Below are 18,266 nucleotides of genomic sequence, written 5' to 3' on the forward strand. Positions count from 1 at the left end.
GTACACACCAGCGACCTCTTTAACTTTTTTACTACTTTTTTCAATTCAATTGAAAACGTAGATGAACAATTCTTAGAGGTTTCATTTCAATGCCACTCTAAGAGGTCTTGACATGGATTATGGTGTTGGGTTTTATAGGGATGAGTCAATTAACGTTCATGTCATGATGACTACATTCTGCGTTCATTTGACGACAATAACAAAAAATAAGTTGATTTTGTTACCTTTGGTTTGTACTTTGTACTCCTCTTGGTGTAATTGAACAGTCAAGGATTTCTAAACCAGATTTTTTTTTATTCTCTACATAAAAATAGTATTATTGCTTTCTAAACTTAGTACCTTAGCTCAATTCAACAAAAATCCAACAATGTGCAAACGAACCAAGTTACAATTATTTCTTGCTGCTTAGTGCTTAGTGAGTGATGCATAGTAGGCATCAATCGCTACAAAAGTTTCAAATTAATACGGCAAAAAATGTTTTTTGGATTCATGTTATTTTGACTTACTCCTCGATTTGCGGAGAAAGGACCAGGCAAGTACCTTTGGAAAAAGCCAAATTGGAATAGAACATTTTTATTTTTTTTGAAAGATGGAATAGAACATTTTATCACCCTAGCAAGTTGGAATATTCTTATCTTAGGTTATATAATCAAACATAGGTTTCATATCACCATGTCCCATTTATATATAATTTTGTACACTATACGCAAATGAGACATCAACTCACTGCAAATATTTCACATTATTATAATGAATAAAAAAAAAGTTTTAAAATTAAGGTATTTGCTATACTAGCTTTGGCCGATTCACCATACTCTTTCAAGAGGCCAGATGATTGTACAAAGTCCTTGATTTTATCTTTTACGAAAAGTCCTTCATTTTCATACCTTTTTTTTTTCTTGGATTATGTAGAGTAATTATCTAAGAAAATGGAAGTTATTATTTATAGAGGCAGAAATAAAAAATTTTATTACAATAACCTAACGCGTACCTTAGCACAGTTTCCTACATAATTTAATTATGACGGCAGAGGTGGATTCATAAATTCTTATCTTAAAAACAATACATGCAGAAAACATGAATACATTAATAAGTTAAATTTATAATATTGTATAATAGGGTAAATTACTATCTTCCTTTGAGAGAGATGCTTAAATTACACGGTGTGTCTCTATTTTAAAAAATAACACTTCATGAGAGATTAATATTGCTACACTTTAATTATTTTATTTTTTGTGACAACACACTTTAATCTATTCTAGTTCTTAGATTTATTTATTTATTTTCTTCCTATATTGAGAGTACCAAATCCTCTCGTACGTCTTCCCCGGTGGCTCTTGAAGATTTGAGAGTTTTCCTATGTTGAAGTCCTTTTCATGGTATACAGTTTTATACAGAGAAAGCTTGATCTGAAGTATTATATTTTTTCTTGGAAAGATAACCTTCTTACCTAAACTTCTATTCTCTTGCCTCGGCCCAACCAATACTAAAATGTGGGAGATAACAAGGGCTACAATTTTGTTGCTTTTCTGTTTTGACAATAAAATTTTCCTCAAAAATATAACTTTGTTAAGTAGAAAACAAAAGCGATGAAGGATATTAGCACAAAAGCAACTATGAGGATTCCTTGTTAAAAGCAGTAGCAAACAAGATGAGCATTTGAATAGAGATTATACATTTATGATTGGATGAATTAACATAGGAAATGATGTAGGTGTATTAGAAATGGCACAAAAAAAAAAAAAAAAAGAGTGGGTCAGGGACAATAATAGAGATGATAATTTACACTCTTTATCAACTCTCTCTTTGAAAACTTAATCCGTAGAAATACTATTCATTCCATAGGAAGCATAATCCGATAATCAAAATGGCCGTAGTGATATAAGATTCTGGATGGAAATAGAAAGATAGAAGGAAGAAATAAAATAAAAGAAAAACGCTATAATCATGTATAAGGTTTGCAAATACATAGACCATGAGCAATGAATTTTTATTTATTCACTACTATATAATAACAGACCTTATTTGAGAGAGAGAGATAATTTCTCTTTGTACTCTCTTCTCGAACACATGAAAATTTCCTATTATTTAATTAAGCACTTTGTTTTAATTTATAATTTTTAAAATTTACCCAAATTTTAAATATGCATAAATGCATGAGATACTTGCTAATTTATGTTTCAAACAGAACTAACAAAAATATTTTCAAACAATATTAATGTTCATAATTAAGTGCCACTCCCATGAGTGCCACTCTCTTTGAAATAATTATTCCAAAAGTTCTAGTTGTTATATAAGTGAAGAATCATAAGTAATTTTATAATATTGTGTGTCTCGAGCGGCTTTGATGTATTCGAGAACCGAAGGTCAAATTGGTGAATAAGTTATTTTGACTTATTAAATATAATTAATTTCTTAAATTTTGTTATTTCATTATCAATATTCTCATTCCATTTTTTATTTTTATAAACAGTATATTTGGTAAGATATATTTAAATTTTATTTTATTTTATTTAAGCTATAATTAATTTATCAAAAGATTTTATGATAAGTTTAAATGGTAATGAAATTTAAATAAAACAGTAGTAAATATAGCCGTATTTTTAAGTTTATGAAAAACAATTTATGTAAGGGCAATTGAAATCAAATATAAATGCAACAAACATAAGAGAGTGCTAATTCTGAAATATAAGAGTTTTGAAATCTTTTTATTTTAAGGAGGAAAATACTCTTGCATAGAAAAACTTTTTTGTGGCTGCAGAGTGCTAATTATGTGGAAAGGATTCGGCCTTGGTATACTAATTAAGATTGTGACATCATTTACCAAAAAAAAAAAAAAATATTGTTACATCAACCCAAATATGGTCGAAAGTTTCCTTCAATAGAAGCCAAGTTAAAGGTTCAACTTTATACCAGCATTATCAGCAATTAGTTCACGCCTTCAAGTTTGACTATTTTGGTCATAGCCTCCACGTCTGTTAATAATAAATCAATGTTGCAGTTTTGGCAAAAGAAATTATAAATAAAGTTTTACTAAAGCATAACATAAAAAATTTAATTGAATTCAATAATAAAATGACACTGAAATTTAAAAAAAAAAAAACTATATTCATAAAATCATCCTGCCCCATATTAAAAATGAGATAATAATTGCATAAATTTATAAGGTAACTTGATATCAACTCTGTAACGAAATAATGAGATAATATACAAGTGCTCAAAACACGAATATGAAATGGTAATTAGACTGTGGACCGTCCTAGTTTTTACTATGCCGATAAAAAATATCTTATTAGAGGTGACAAAGTGAACGGTCAAATCACCATTAACTAGCTAAAAAATGAGGCAGCTCACCCCACCTTATTTGGCGGGAGGGCCAGACTGGCCTTCGGCCCGAACTTTTTTTACAATAACTCGTCCAGTCTCACCATCAACCCACTAAAAAATGAGTCAGCCTTCTCCATCTCGCTTTTATAAGTGAGTTGTAATACTTAGCTCGCCCCGTCTCATTTAGACCGCAGGTCGAGTTGGCCCGTCGAACATAATTCGTTTTACCGGTCCTAATTTTAAGATTTATTTTTTTTAAAAAAATTGCCCGACCCGAAATCGAGTTGGGCTAGTTTACTTTAGACCAATCAATTTTTCAACCTGGTCTCCCGAACTCTGAAAGATTAAGCCTAACCAATATTCTATTAAGGCAGATCCCATTTTGCAATTAATATTTAATCATGGAAAGTTGTTTGTTAAAAAAAATGTTTTTAGTCCTGAGCATTGCTTCAAGTATGCTGGGTGATAACCTATTTTGCCTTTTTTTCCATGCATATCTTATTACCACTTTTCAATATCGTTATATCAGAATCTCGAAAGGAGAAAGAAATAAAGAGTAGTAGGTAAGATATACATGAAAAAAAGATAAACACAATGTCTTATCTCATATGATGGACTAATAAACTTCCAACGGAAACATTTTGCTCAATTTATGATTAATTCTAGTTTGAATTCCTAATTTTATAATAGTAAAATCTTATTTTAATTTCTAAAATATGAGGTAGCTAGATTATACTTATTATCTTTTTTCTTACTACTTCTTTCTACCAATCTTGTTATCGTATAATCAAAATCAAATCAACGGCTCTCACTTGAAATTTCTTTGTAATTGTTGATTTGATTTTGATTCAACGATAATAAAATTGGTAGTAAGAGGTAATAATAAAAAATTGTAGTAAGTATAACCTATCTCCTAAAATATATATCTTTTTTAAAAAATATATATATATATCCTTTATCAATTTAGTTTATAAAACTATTTAATCTATTTTTTTCAAGTTTATAAAACTTGAGTCCCACTTTTTTAATCTATCAATCTATTTAAATCTAAAATTATTCATTCATATCAACTACATTCAAAAGAGAATAGTCCAATGCTGCAATATGCTAGTTGCTGAATAGAAAATATATAATCAATATTAACAATAGCTGAAGTGCAACATAAATATATAATACAATACTTTTCCTCCTTTACTGAAAAGCTAACACACCTTCAATATAACTTCAAAAAAATCCTTTACACAAAATCCTAAATACATGACATATAATTAATATGTTATTTTTCCTATATTGTTATTTCAAATTATAAAATCCTAAGCATATAGCTGATAATGACAATTGAATATTAAGTTAACTATCTTAAAAACGTTATTATGCACACACCATGACACATGTTTGTAACTATATTATTAATCTAATAAAATAAGGTTATTTTCTATTCCAGCATACATCTTCGGAGGGAAACCTCCAAGCTGATACAGAAAAGAGAGGATTACCATCCCAACAGATAAACAAACATTTATTCTCATGACGGATTTGATATCCATGTGCATAGCTTTGTAACATCTTTGCGGCATGTTGCATCCCATCAAAGCTAATAGGTACCTTCCCAAAACCTGCCAATAAAAGCCTAGTGATCCATGTCTCAAGTTTCTCATGCCTCTCCTTTCTTTTAACTCCTTCACATGCAATAATATTTTTTATTTGCTCCCCTAATAGCATCTTCTCCAGTAAGGTTCTTTCTACTAATGTTTTTGAAATGGTAGATTCCAAGCAATCAAACAGGGCCCCATAAAAGTTCAATGCTTTGTCCACCCTCTCTGTCAATGTGGAACCATTAACATTTGATTCTTGCTCAGTGATCACCATCACTTTAGGATGAAGCTTCCACAAGCCACTCAGAAAACACTCCATCTTAGGTGAAGGACATGCAGAAGGAGGTGACAATGCTGAATCAGGAGTTGGATTTTTTACCATTTGATCATCAGTGGCAAGAAGAGAGTGAAGTTGAAGTACACAACTAATTGCAAGAGGCTCTCCTTTCTTGAAAGGCAATCTTTCAAGGTCAAGGTTCTCCAAGTTGCTTACAATAGCATTAAATTGAAAAGGGAAATTCAACTTTTCAGCTTCTACTCTTAAATGGAAACTCATTTGCTCTAAGACCTCTTTCTTCTCATGTATGCATGTAATTGTAATTTTTAAATATGAATGGTTTGGTAAACGCTCTTTTAAACTCTGCATAAGATAAATCCACTGAGTAGCATCAGATACACTGAGATCAAGGATATTAATCACTTTTTCCCCTTCCATGGCTTCAATAATGGCCTGATTGGTGATTTTGTAAGCAATCTTTGAAAACGGATACAACTCAAAGAATAGTTTTTTAACGAGTAGTTCTTCTGATGTTGATAATGTTTTTTTTTCTTTTTTCTTTGCCCTTCTTAATACAAACTTTTCTTTTCCTCCTCAAATTTCATGAAGAGTAATATTCTATAAATAAGAGATTGTATTACCTAAGTCCATAAGTTGGCCTTATTGGACAAATGACCATACATGTACACACCAGCGACCTCTCAACTTTTTTACTGCTTTTCAATCCAATTGAAAAGGTAGATGAACAATTCTTACAGGTTTCGTTTCAATGCCACTGTAAGAGGTCTTAACATGGATTATGGTGTTGGGTTTTATTGGGGATGAGTCAGTTAAAGTTAAAAGTTCATGTGACCACAATAAAAAAATAAGTTGATTTTGTCTCCTTTGTTTGTACTCCTTTTGGTGCAATTGAATGGTGTTGGGATATTTAAGTGTCATCTGAGATTTCTAACCAGAATTTTTGTATTCTCTCCATAAAAATATTACTATTGCTTCCTAAACTTAGTATGGATCTTAGCTCAATTCAATAAAAATCCAAAAAAGTACAAAAGAACCAAGTGACGATTATTCCATGGTAGGCATCAATTGCTACAACAGTTATTAAATTAATGCGGCGGCTAAAAAATGTTATTTGGATTCATGCAAAACGGTACACTAGACACAAGGAGAATGAGGCAAAGAGATTTGTTTACTAAGCTAAGGAGGATGATACACAAATATTTTGACTAACTCCTCGATCTGCGAAGAAATGAACAGGCAATTATTTTGAGTGGACGTTTGGTAGTCGGTATTTTTCAGGATTTTCGGAAAATTAAATTTTTCTAAATTTTTTAATTTTCGGATATTTATTGTAAACTGAATGTTTTCATCATATTTCTGAAAATTGAGATTTCTGGATAAAATTTTTTTTCTCCTCTACCAAATCGGAATAAAACATTTATCACCCTAGCTGGAATATTCTTATATCTTAGGTTATATAATTAAGGGTCCCTAGGATGTTCCCTAGGATGTTGACATCCTGAAAATAATAATTATTATTATATATTACGGGTAGTATATAGTTTTTTTTTTTCATATCTCTTATAACTATGTACTATGAGTAATATATAGTTATAATATTAAAATTTGTTTTATATCCCTTACAATTATATAATGCTCATAATACATAGTTATTTTTTTGTTGCAAAAATTTCTACAATATAATATATTTCCCAATAATCAAAACATAGGTTTCATATAAAAATTGATAGCTCAGCGGTGTGAATTTCCGTTAGGAGTTTCGGTTATCACAATGTACCATTTAATATACAATTGTGTACACGATAAACAAATGAGATATCACCTCACTGCAAATATTTTACATTATTAATGAATAAAAATAAATTATTTTGTTTAGTACAAAAAATAAAATTTTTAAAATTTAAGGTACATCATTAAATTAAATTTATAATATTATATAATAGGGTAAATAACTCTCTTCCTTTGAGAGATAAATATTGCTACACTTTATTTCTTTATTTACTTACTTTGTGTGACAACAATTTAATCTATTTTAATTCTTCGATTGAATTTATTTATTTTCTTCCTATATTGAGAGTTTTCCTATATTGAAGTCTTTTTCATTATGGTATACAGTTTTATATAGAGAAAGCTTGATCCGAAGCATTCTACATTTCTACTATTTTTTTTTTTTTTTTTGTAAATGACATTTCTACTATTTATTTATAGCTATTACAGACAAAGTCGCCTTTTCTTGGAAAGATAACCTTCATCTAAACTTCAATTCCATTGCTTCGGCCTAACTAATACTAAAATGTGGGAGATGATAACAATTGCAAGGGTTTAAAATTTTGTTGCTTTTCTGTTTAGACAATAAAATTTTCCTCTAAAATATAAATTGGTTAAGTAGAAAACAAAAGCGATAAAGGATTAGCACAAGAGAAACTATGATTCCTTTTCAAAAGCAGTAGCAAACAAGATGAGCTTTTGAATAGAGATTATACATTCATGATTTGATGAATTAACATAGGAAAATATCAAGTAGGTATATTGACTATATTGGAAATAGGTTTTAAGTTTATGAAAAACACTTTATGTAAGTGCAATTGAAATAAAATATAAATGCAACAAACATAAGAGAGTGCAAATTCTGAAATATAAGAGTTTTGAAATCTTTTTATTTCATGGAGGAAAATACTCTTGGATAGAAAAACTTTTTGTGGATGCAGAGTGCTATATATCTGTGGAAGGGACTTGGGCTTAGCATACTAATAAGATTCTTACAACAACCCAAACATGGTGGAAAGTTTTCTCCAATACAAGCCCAACTTAAAGGTGCAACTCTATATCAATTATCAGCAATTAATGGGTTGGACTTCATAGTTCCCGCCTTCAAGTTTGACTATTTTGTTTAGAGATAGGATATTGTAACAATCAAGTTGTGTTACTACCAGTGTTTAAAAACTCGGCCCGGCCATCGACCCGGTCAAGGTCAGGGGTCATGGGGTCACGGGTTCAACCGGGGGGTCACTACGCTGACCCGATTTTATATATTAAAAAATGTAAATATATATCATATATGAAAATATTAAAAAATAAACCACCAATCATCAAAGATTCAAAATATAATTAACATAATTCACCGATTACAACCACAAGTTAATGGGATCACTACGCTGATCTGGTTTTGCCTCTTTTGAGAAGGTCTCTAACAAAGAAAAATTTAAAGGAAGTAAGAATGAGTTTTTGTTTTTCATCGACGACCATAAAGATTCCATTTGAATAGGTAAATTTTTACCTTTTCTAGAAGATTTATAGCAGCGAGGTGAAGATTGAAGAAGTCTAGGTCGCTGGAACTGGGAGAGAATAGAACGATAAGATTTAGGTTTGCAAGGATTTTTTTTTTTTTTTTAATAAAACGATGTCGTTTCATGGATTTTTTTTTTAAAAAAAGAAAATATGCAATAACCCCCTTCGACCCGTCTGACCCGGGAGTCACTGAAACCCGGCTGGGTTTTGGGGTCAGAGGGGTCGATGTGTATACAGGGTCCAACTTGTGACCCCAACCCTCAGAGGGGAGGGGTCAGAGTTGACCCGGGTCAACCCGGGGGGTGGGGTGGGATTTTAAAACACTGGTTACTACCATGTTACTACAAATCAATCTCACCGCTAGATTGATTATGTTGATCCAACGGTTATATTTATTTCCATCTTTGTATAGTTATGATTTCCCAAATTTAAAGTGAAAACATTAAATATGAAAAATCATAACCATACAAAGGTGGAAATAAATATAAAGTATTAAATTTGGGAAATCATGACCATACAAAAATGGAAATAAATATAACCGTTGGATCAACATAATCGATCTAACGGTGAGATTGATTGGTAGTAACGTGGTAGTAACACCAACTTGGTTGTTACAATATCCTTCCTCTTTTGTTTATAGAAAATCATTTTCTCATGTTGAAGGAGAGTTGTTTTCTTCTATTAGTGACCCTTCGATTTTCGTGTAATATTTTTTTTTATTTTTTATTTTTTTAATAGATATGGGCTCCACATATGATGTGTCTACAGCATAAGAAAATTTTCTCCTACCGCATGAGAAAATCAAAACCCTTTGTTTATAACCTTCATTTGTTATTACAGAAATCAATCTCTTATGTTATTGAAAAAGAAAATCTCTCTTGAAAAATAATAATAATTATATATTAAGAACAATGTATAGTTATAATATTAATTTTTTTTCTCCTTAGATATTGTCAGCTGACATGACCGAAAGAGAAAAATTAATTTTACCATTATAACTATGTACTGCTTATAGCACATAATTTTTTTATTTTTAGAAGATAATTTTGTTTTAACAATATGAGAAAAATAAAACTCTTGTTAAAAATATATAAATGTTGCAGTTCCGACAAAAGAAACAATAAATAACGTTTTACTAAAGCATAACATAAAAAATTTAACTACATTCAATAAAAAAATGAGACTTATTTTTTTTTTAAGAAAAACTATATCATAAAATCATCCAGCCCCATATTAAAAATAATTAGATAATAATATCATAAAATTTAGAAGGTAACTTGATTTCAACTCTGTAACGGAATAATGAGATAATATAATAAGTACTCAAAACGCGAATATGAAATGGTAATTATATATAGAGACCTAAGCCATCAACTTATATGAGTCTAAGAATAAGATTTTTTACATCGTTAATTTTTCTTATGTCTAACTGCTTTAATTTATTATTTATGTATGTTTTTTCATAAAAAGTTTTCATATAACGAAATATATGTTTAAAGAATAAAATTTAAAGGCAATCTATGATTAGGCTCATACAAAATGCAGAGAGCTGGAATAATTTTTTAGTAGACGACTTCGACGAAGCCATTTTTCAAAGAAAGGAAAAGAAATTAAAGAAAAAAAAGAAAAGAAAAGAAAACTTCAAATAAAAGAAAATAATATGTAGAAACAAAATAATCAAACATAAAAAAATAAAAAGAAAGCAGAAAATAAAACTTAAAAAAAATAAATACAAACGTAATATGAACAAACGCCAGGAAATAACGAAGCAATAATAATTACTTTATGGGTAATACTTCTCTCATTTAACATGAGAGAAATTTTTTTTCCTACACTAACAAGAAATGTAAAGCCCACAAGTTAAAGAAAAATAAAAAAGAAAAGAAATTGCAGGCACGTCTTTTTATGTCTCACTGACATGAGACAATTATCTCCTACAGTTGGAAAAAACTATTTCCCTTACTTTATAGTCGATTATAATTAATCAACATAACAGGGATAAGAGTATCTCAGAATATATATCTTATTAGTATCTAATTAACATAATTATTTATTACCTGTTTCGAAAATATTATTATTTTAAATTATTTATAATTTTGAAATTTTGAAATATAAGAGGTTTGCAATCTATTTATTTTAAGGAGTAAAATCAGTATTAATAAAATCGGACCGACCTGGGAACCGGTAAATCGGTCATATAACCGTTTGGTTGAAGCAACGGACTGGTCATGCATCAAAATTGGTGCGACCCGGTCCAACCCGGCCAGTTTTCATGAAAACCGGTGACCTGGTGACCCGGCCCGGTCTCACAAAAAAATTATTTCGAAAATTGGTTTTTTTATTTTAAAAAATCATAATGAACATATTTGAATATTTTTTTGCTTATTGATTTACATAAGTTATGTACCTACAACACTAATATTATCTCAATTATGCACTATACAGAAAATTTTAATTTAATTTATAGTTAGAAATATCATTTTCTGAACCTAAAGACTCGTATCATGATTATTATATTTTTATTTGTCCTTTATTGGATAATAATATGTGATTTATTATTTTTTATATTAAAATATTTGAAATTTTTATCATTTTTTTGTAGACATTTGTGTATGTTTATAATTTTTTACTATAAATTATAAAATTGCATATAATTAACCGGTCATGCGGTTGAACCAGTGACCCACTAGTTGATCCAGTGACCCAGTACCTCGACCGGGTCAATGACCGGGTCGATTTTAATAACATTGAGTAAAATACTCTCGAACAGAAAATCAAGTGCATGAAAAATTAGCATTGTGTGCATGGGTTTTGATATAATAAAAGAGGGTTTATTATTTCTCGTGTCATCGGAATTAAAGTTATCTCTAAAAAAATTAAAATTTTATCATTTAGAGAGTTGGGATAATTAATGAAAAATATTTTGACAAAATTTATATACAAAAATTCCTAAAAGATCATTCATTAATTCTTTTAATTCCCAAATTGATAAAGTTTAGGGTTACTGAAAATAATTTTATCTCCCAAGATAAATATTTTTTCCAACAAAAATGTAAATAAATAAAGAAGAAATTCAGTAGTACATTCTTTAACATACTCTATTCAATATATTTTTTTTTGGTAAACCTATTCAATATTTTTTATTATTAATGAATGAAATGTCATATGGGGTCCACGAGTGAGACCATTATAACCAGTGTTGTTAAACCTGGACCGACCCGCCCGGGTCGACCCGGGTCCCGGTGACCCGGTTGGGTCACCCGTTTGGGTGAGCTATTGGACTGGTCAAGTAATCAGCCCCCAGTGACCCGCATGACCCGTCGGGTTTTTAACGGGTTCCGGTGACCCTCTTGGTTCTATGAACCGGTCTGGGTCAATGTAAAAAAAAAAAAAAAACATAAAAAAACACACAAAAATAACTATGTCCCTAAAAAATCCCTAAAGTTTACGAAAGCCCTAAAGGCTAAATGGCTAAACCGTGCGAAATTCATAGTCTTCTTCGTCACCACTGCGTCGCTCCTGGTGGTGTTCTTTGTCGCCGCCGCCGCGTTGCTCCAGGTGAGTTTGAGTCTCCCTCTTTCCCTTTCATGGTTTACCTTTCTTTCTGTATGAATACTGGGTATTTGAAACCCTTAATCTTCTCTCTCTCCATTTTCTCGCTTCATACTCTCTCCCTTGCGTCGCTCACTCTCTCTTCTCTGCCAAAAATTTCTTTGATTTCTGGTCTTTCACTCCCTCAAGTCTCTGACTCGTCTCTCTCTCGCGCGCGTAATAGAGGTACTCATATATCTCGTCTCCATTGTTCTATTTTTTTTGGTTTCAAATACTATGTCAAATACTCGTAATGTTTATCACTTTGTCTCTGTAAAAATTCATGCTTTCTGTATTTCTGACTCAAAATCACATTTGCACTGTCTCTGTCTATATTATATTTATATATTGCACCTGAACATCGAAAGGGCTATGGAAACTTGGTTCCTTTGCTTTTAGAAAGAATTTTTCCTTTATTTTGGTGATTTACAATTGTTAAATGTTTAGTAGGAAATAGTTTTATCCCTTTGGCTGAAAATTTTGATCTACTTTGCTGTTATCAAATTTATTAGTAGGAAATATGTTAAATTTTGCTTTGCCATCTTTAAATAGTTATTGAACATCAAAATTACGTTTGCTTTGCTGATTTTGTATGCATATTATTAAATATATTTTGTTTCAAATACCCAGTATTCATATTGTTCTGTTTCTAGTTTAGGACATCAAATAACCATACCGAAGCTTTTATAGCAGACTGGTCATTGCTATTTAGGACATCAAGTCAGCAGACTGGTCTCCATTTGTTGCTCCATTTTGGCCAACAGTGATACACTCAGCATTGGCGTGGAAGGGTCTCACTTCACTCTTGCGCAGTGGTAAGCTCAACATTCATATGGCATTTACAAACAAATCCCATATCCTATCGCAAGTGTGATTGGATATATTATATCTTGAGCTTATTTGTGAGTTGACAGATGATGGATCTGTTTGGTGGTGGGGTTATAATATGTGTATCCTATAACACCTCACAGTTTTAAATTAAGTGTTTAAACTATTAAGTGAGTAATTAAGTGAAGATTCAGTGAAAATCCTAAAGATTAGGCCAAAATACAAAGAAAGGGCAAAACGGTAATTAGCCAACACGCAACCCTAGGAAGATAAAAATTGAGTAGAAGGTCTCAGATGATAAAAATAACCCTGGAAATGGGTTCAGAATGAGAAATTGAGTGGTTAGGCAAGTTTCAGAAAAATCAGTGAATAATGTTTTTCGCGGATAAAAATATCGCGTTACGATTGCACCGTAAAACGTGCCGATTGAATTTTGAGCTATAGGTTTCAAATATGACTTATAAATGGTCTATAGAACTAGGAAATATGATTTCTGATAATATTTGATGGAATTCAGTCAGTTTGGGGAAGCGTGCCAACGACGCGCGCAATAGCTTAAAACAGTGTTTTCTCCGAACGACCGGAAAATTTCGGATTCATCTGATCAAGCATAATAAAAGGAGAATAGTTAATGTTAAAAATTAGAATTTCTAAATAAGTTTTGAATTTAAGGACGTTTAGTGACCGTTCGGACAAGTTTTAGATCGCGTGAGGTGGCGTGGGACCCAACCCAATTAAAACCACTTATGTCCACCTCATTTTTTTACTATTCATCATCTCCTCCCTTCTTTGTCTCTCCCCATACCCGCACAACAGCCCCTCCTCCCCCTTCTTCATGCAAATTTTCCTTTGGACCTAACTTAGCCATTTCTCCACCAAAACACTTGATCCTTGTGTTGAAATTCGATGGAGAGGACCTTCTAAACACATTGGTACCACTCTTGAGCCTTGAAACCATGTGTGTGAGGAGATCCTTCCCATTTTTAGCCGCGACTTGTGAGGAAAAATCCATGTTCTTGGAGCTTCCAAGTGCTCCAATGGTGGAGTATAGTTAGGAGGAGTCTTGTACCTTCCATTTGGGTGAGTGTTCTTTCATTTTAATTGGTTGAATATGATGATTTGATTTTGAGACCTAAGCCTTGCATTGTTTGATGTATGATGTTAGAGAGCTCATTTGGAAAAAGTTTGTACATGAAAGTGTCTTAGAATAATGTGTATTGGTGATAAATGCAATGAAAATTTTAGGTGAAAAATTGATGATTTTAACTTAGAATAATTTTGATGGTCATGACATGAAATTTTGGAAATGTGTTAAGAGATTATTTATGAGTTGTGGTATGATTATATGATGATATAATGTGATTGGTTGAGGTGTGGAGTTTTAAGAATTGATGGAAATCCCTTGGAGGACACTATGTGAAATTTTGGCCATAGGGCAAAAAGAGGTGAATTAATGTGTTTGACATGGTTTGAATGGTGTAATGTGTAACTAAATGGTGTTTAGATGTGTTGTGTGATGGATTGATAGTGGAAGAATCAACCGAAATTAATAACTTGTGTTTAGGGACATAATGAAACTAGAGTAAACTATTTGGTAAAACGATGCTTAAAAGACGTAAAACGGCGAAACGGCACTTGAATTGGCCTCATGGCAACCTAAGAATGAGTAATAAAATGAGAAAGAAAATTTAGAAAAATAAATCTATAAAATGCACTACCATGGCCGAACCCCCCAAAGGGAAGGGGAGGATTTCATGTTTTTCGCGTTTTGGCGTAATTTGACGTATACTGATGGTTGTACGTGGTTGTATAGGTTGCCGTACGTCGACTTGAATCCTGAACAGTGAATAAGTGGATTGCCCTTGGTCCTGGACCAAGTGGATTGAGGTAAGAGATTGAATCAATGCATGTATAATTGTGAATTAGCATGTATTGTTTGAGTTTTGAGTGATTGGGAATGTTCTCTGTGTATGCATTCTGTTGTGTACCAAGTTGTGAAATAAGCTGCTGCGGAGCTAAGGGAAAGAACAAATTAAGGTAACCTCTTGGTACTGGGGCTTGTTCCCCTTTTCTGTTCCACCTTGCCAGTTGATGGCAACGGTAGGAAGTGTATATGAGTAGTGTAGAATAACATGAGCATGCATGCATTTATCACAGTGGGTACTTATCTACCGATTCTCTGGCCAGTAGACAGTTAGCCTTCGGGCAGTTTCGGACTTCCACTGGATAGGTCTCTGAGAGGGAGTTCTAGTTGACCTAGGGTCGTGGTGTGTGATCCGGATATGAGCACACTAGGAATGTCTCGGGTGTTATGGATGGTTGGGGCATCATGGTTGTGGTTCTTGGAACACACTTTGGATGATACCCGTAGGCTTATATATGCCGAGGACGTTGCGTGGTATTGGTAGCTACCATTCCAGCTTCGTCGTATTTTATATCCCGATATTCCCCAGTTTCTCTAAACCCCTTGCTTTATCCCGTTTTGAAAGTGGTTGTTTTATACTATTGATATGCATCGAAGTGAACCATTGGGCGGAGTTTTCTCCAGAACCTCTGGGTTACTGAGATATATTCGTATATCTCACCCCGTCTCGGGGCATTTATTTCAGGAGGTAGCAGTGGAGCTGGAGCAGCGGGCAAGAGGCCCGCAGAGTGATCAGTGGAGTGCTTAGTAATTTGCATTTTGTTGGCCATGTGGCCTAGGCTAGACTTAGGGCATGAACATCTCATATGTATGTAGGATGAGTTTCATTAGCATATTTGTTCATGTCATTTTGCCTAAGTCTAGTAGTTTATGTTATTCAGTTTATGTTGTAATTTGTATTTAAGTTGTAATATTGAAAGATTGTAAGTTAAAGTTTAAGTTTTAAGTTGTAAATTGTAAAGCAAATATTGTAATTGTACTTGATGCATGACATGATATGATGGAAGGGCTTTAGGCCTATTTTAGGTTATGAGTACTTGTATGATGAAATATGCATGAAATTGGAACTAGTGATTGAAACTATGTATGGATTTTAAAGTAAGCTATTGTTGTAATAAATATAAACTGGATTGGGTTGTAAGTGCCCCAAGGAGTTGTTGTTCCTTGTGTGTTCCACCCATTGGATTATTACTGGATTATTATTGGATTATTAGGTACCTTTGAGGCATTAGTGAGCTTGTACGATTTGGGGATTATTGAAAAAACAAAGGAAACTCTGACGAATTTTCGGTAGAATTGGCAGAATTTAGGCAAACTTCGGGAGAGCGTATATCCCTCCATAGAGGTCCAATAGGGATGTTCCATACTCCAATTTGAAGGTTGAGATGTCCTCTACCTTGTGTCAAAATTTGGGGAAAATCTGGGTTGGTCTTCGACCTGAAAAAATGGAGGAACGCAGACTGCTCATGTGCCTACTGCACATGTGGCAGTTCTGGACCAGTTTTGGGAAATTAATTCCCGCTTTGTTTCTAAGTCAAATTAAGCGTATGATATATAAAATCGAAGATTGAGGTGTCTAATTTATGGTGTAAAAATTTTAGGGCAATTGGATTAGTGGATTCGGTGCAGTAATTCAGAGAGTGAGAGAGGTTTTTTGCTGTTTTGGGGTTGGTTGGCCGTTTCGTTTATTCAACTTCAAACGGCGATAGCCGGAGAAAATGAGCTCCGAATTGAGCGTGTGATAGCTTCTTAGAAAGGGAATTAAGTAAGAAAAAAATATAACTCGAAAGGATGGTCTGATTGTGAGCGGTGAGTTTGCAGAAAATTAATGAGTGAACCATCCCCGAAAAGGTAAAAACGTAAAGTTTAATAATTAGCTAAGTGGGTTTATGGGAACCCTTAGTAACTTATAATAAGTAAAGTGTGATGTAAAAATAGTTAAAATCAATGTTATTAAACCCGGACCGGTGATCGACCCGATGGGGATACCGGGTCAGTGGGTCACTGGTTCAACCGCATGAACCAGATATATATATAAATTTATATTTTATATTCAATTATATAATAAATATTTTAAATGGTGCAAGTAGTTTAGTGGTAAAGACTATAATTTATATCTTCATAACAAGGGTTTGATTCCCACTAAATGCTATTTTGAAATAATTCTATTAAATGATAATATATATATATATATATATATATATATATATATATATATATATATATATATATATTAAATGGTGCATATTAACTAACAAATAAACGCAGCTTTGTGATAAGTTGTTGTTGGACATTCTCACAAGACTCGAGTTCGAATCTCAGCGGCTGCAACTTTGAAAATATTTTTTCAAAAATCGGGTTGAGTTGTAAAACCGGTCCACCAGTTGAACCGCGGTTCTTGACCGGTTCACCGGGTCGATTGCTTGTCTGGTCCATTGGAAGAATCGGATCGGTTGATGGGTCGGTTTCCGGGCCAACCGGTCGGACCGGCCGGGCCGGTCCGGTTTTCACAACACTGCTTAAAATAAGTATTCCGCAAGAGTTACCAGTTATAGTCACAGCTTTTAATTATTACGCTTTTTATTGTTTTAAATGCTCGCGTAATAATTGGAAAAAGATAATGAATGTTAACAATACCGGTGTACAACGGGCTGTTACATATCCTCAATAGTTATTTTGCTTGAAGTCTTGAACTACTCCTTTGGAAGAATTGAAGTTATGGTAATTACTTTTATTAAGTTATTATTCTTATCTCTAGAAGTTTGTTGATATTGATGGTATCAACTTGGGTTATATGTTGCTACACCATCCAAACAAAAAAACTTTACATATGCATACACGGATCAGTACTGTGTTCATTTTGCAAGATTTGGGATTTTTTGTAAAATCTTTACATATACATCTAGTGAGCAGGAAAAATTAATGTTTTTCAAGTTGTACCCAGATGCTAATTTTTCATATTTATATATATCCGGGTCAACCGGTCCGACCAGTGACCCACCGGTCCGACCAGTGACCCAGTGACCCAGTACCCTGACCGGGTTGATGCCCAGTCCAGGTTTAACAACACTGATTATAACTATGTTACTATCTACGAGTGAGACCAGTATAAAATTTTATTTAATGATAAATAGAATATTGAAAAGAAAATATTAAATGGTGTTTACGTTGTTAGCATTTTTTATAAATCAATTGAAATGAAGAATAAATTCAAAAGAGGATATTTATTTTACAGAAATATAAAAGTGATAAATTCATATTTATTTCCTCCTTATTTTTTATTCTAATTAACATAATTAGAGGATACATACGAATTTATTTGATTGGATATCAAATTAAAAAATATTTTTTATTATATCTAAATATTTACTTAAAATGAATATTTCCATCTGTTATTTTTAAATATTGAAATTTG

The 18,266-nt window shown here is 32.3% G+C and overlaps 1 protein-coding gene across 1 annotated transcript; it reads right to left on the reverse strand.

The window, feature by feature from the left end:
* Positions 1-4,640: 4,640 nt before the first annotated feature.
* On the reverse strand, positions 4,641-5,850 carry LOC133297740 (GRAS family protein TF80-like). The gene is made up of 3 exons (XM_061496932.1): positions 5,841-5,850; positions 4,777-5,789; positions 4,641-4,652 (listed from the first exon to the last, which is right to left on the reverse strand). The coding sequence occupies exons 1-3, from the start codon at positions 5,848-5,850 to the stop codon at positions 4,641-4,643; spliced, it is 1,035 nt and encodes a 344-aa protein (XP_061352916.1).
* Between the last annotated feature and the right edge of the window lie 12,416 nt (positions 5,851-18,266).

The sequence above is a fragment of the Gastrolobium bilobum genome, unplaced genomic scaffold (assembly GCF_033153095.1).
Source record: "Gastrolobium bilobum isolate Gb01-03AN ecotype WA unplaced genomic scaffold, APGP_CSIRO_Gbil_v1 utg3870, whole genome shotgun sequence".
In the NCBI taxonomy this organism is placed as follows: domain Eukaryota; kingdom Viridiplantae; phylum Streptophyta; class Magnoliopsida; order Fabales; family Fabaceae; genus Gastrolobium; species Gastrolobium bilobum.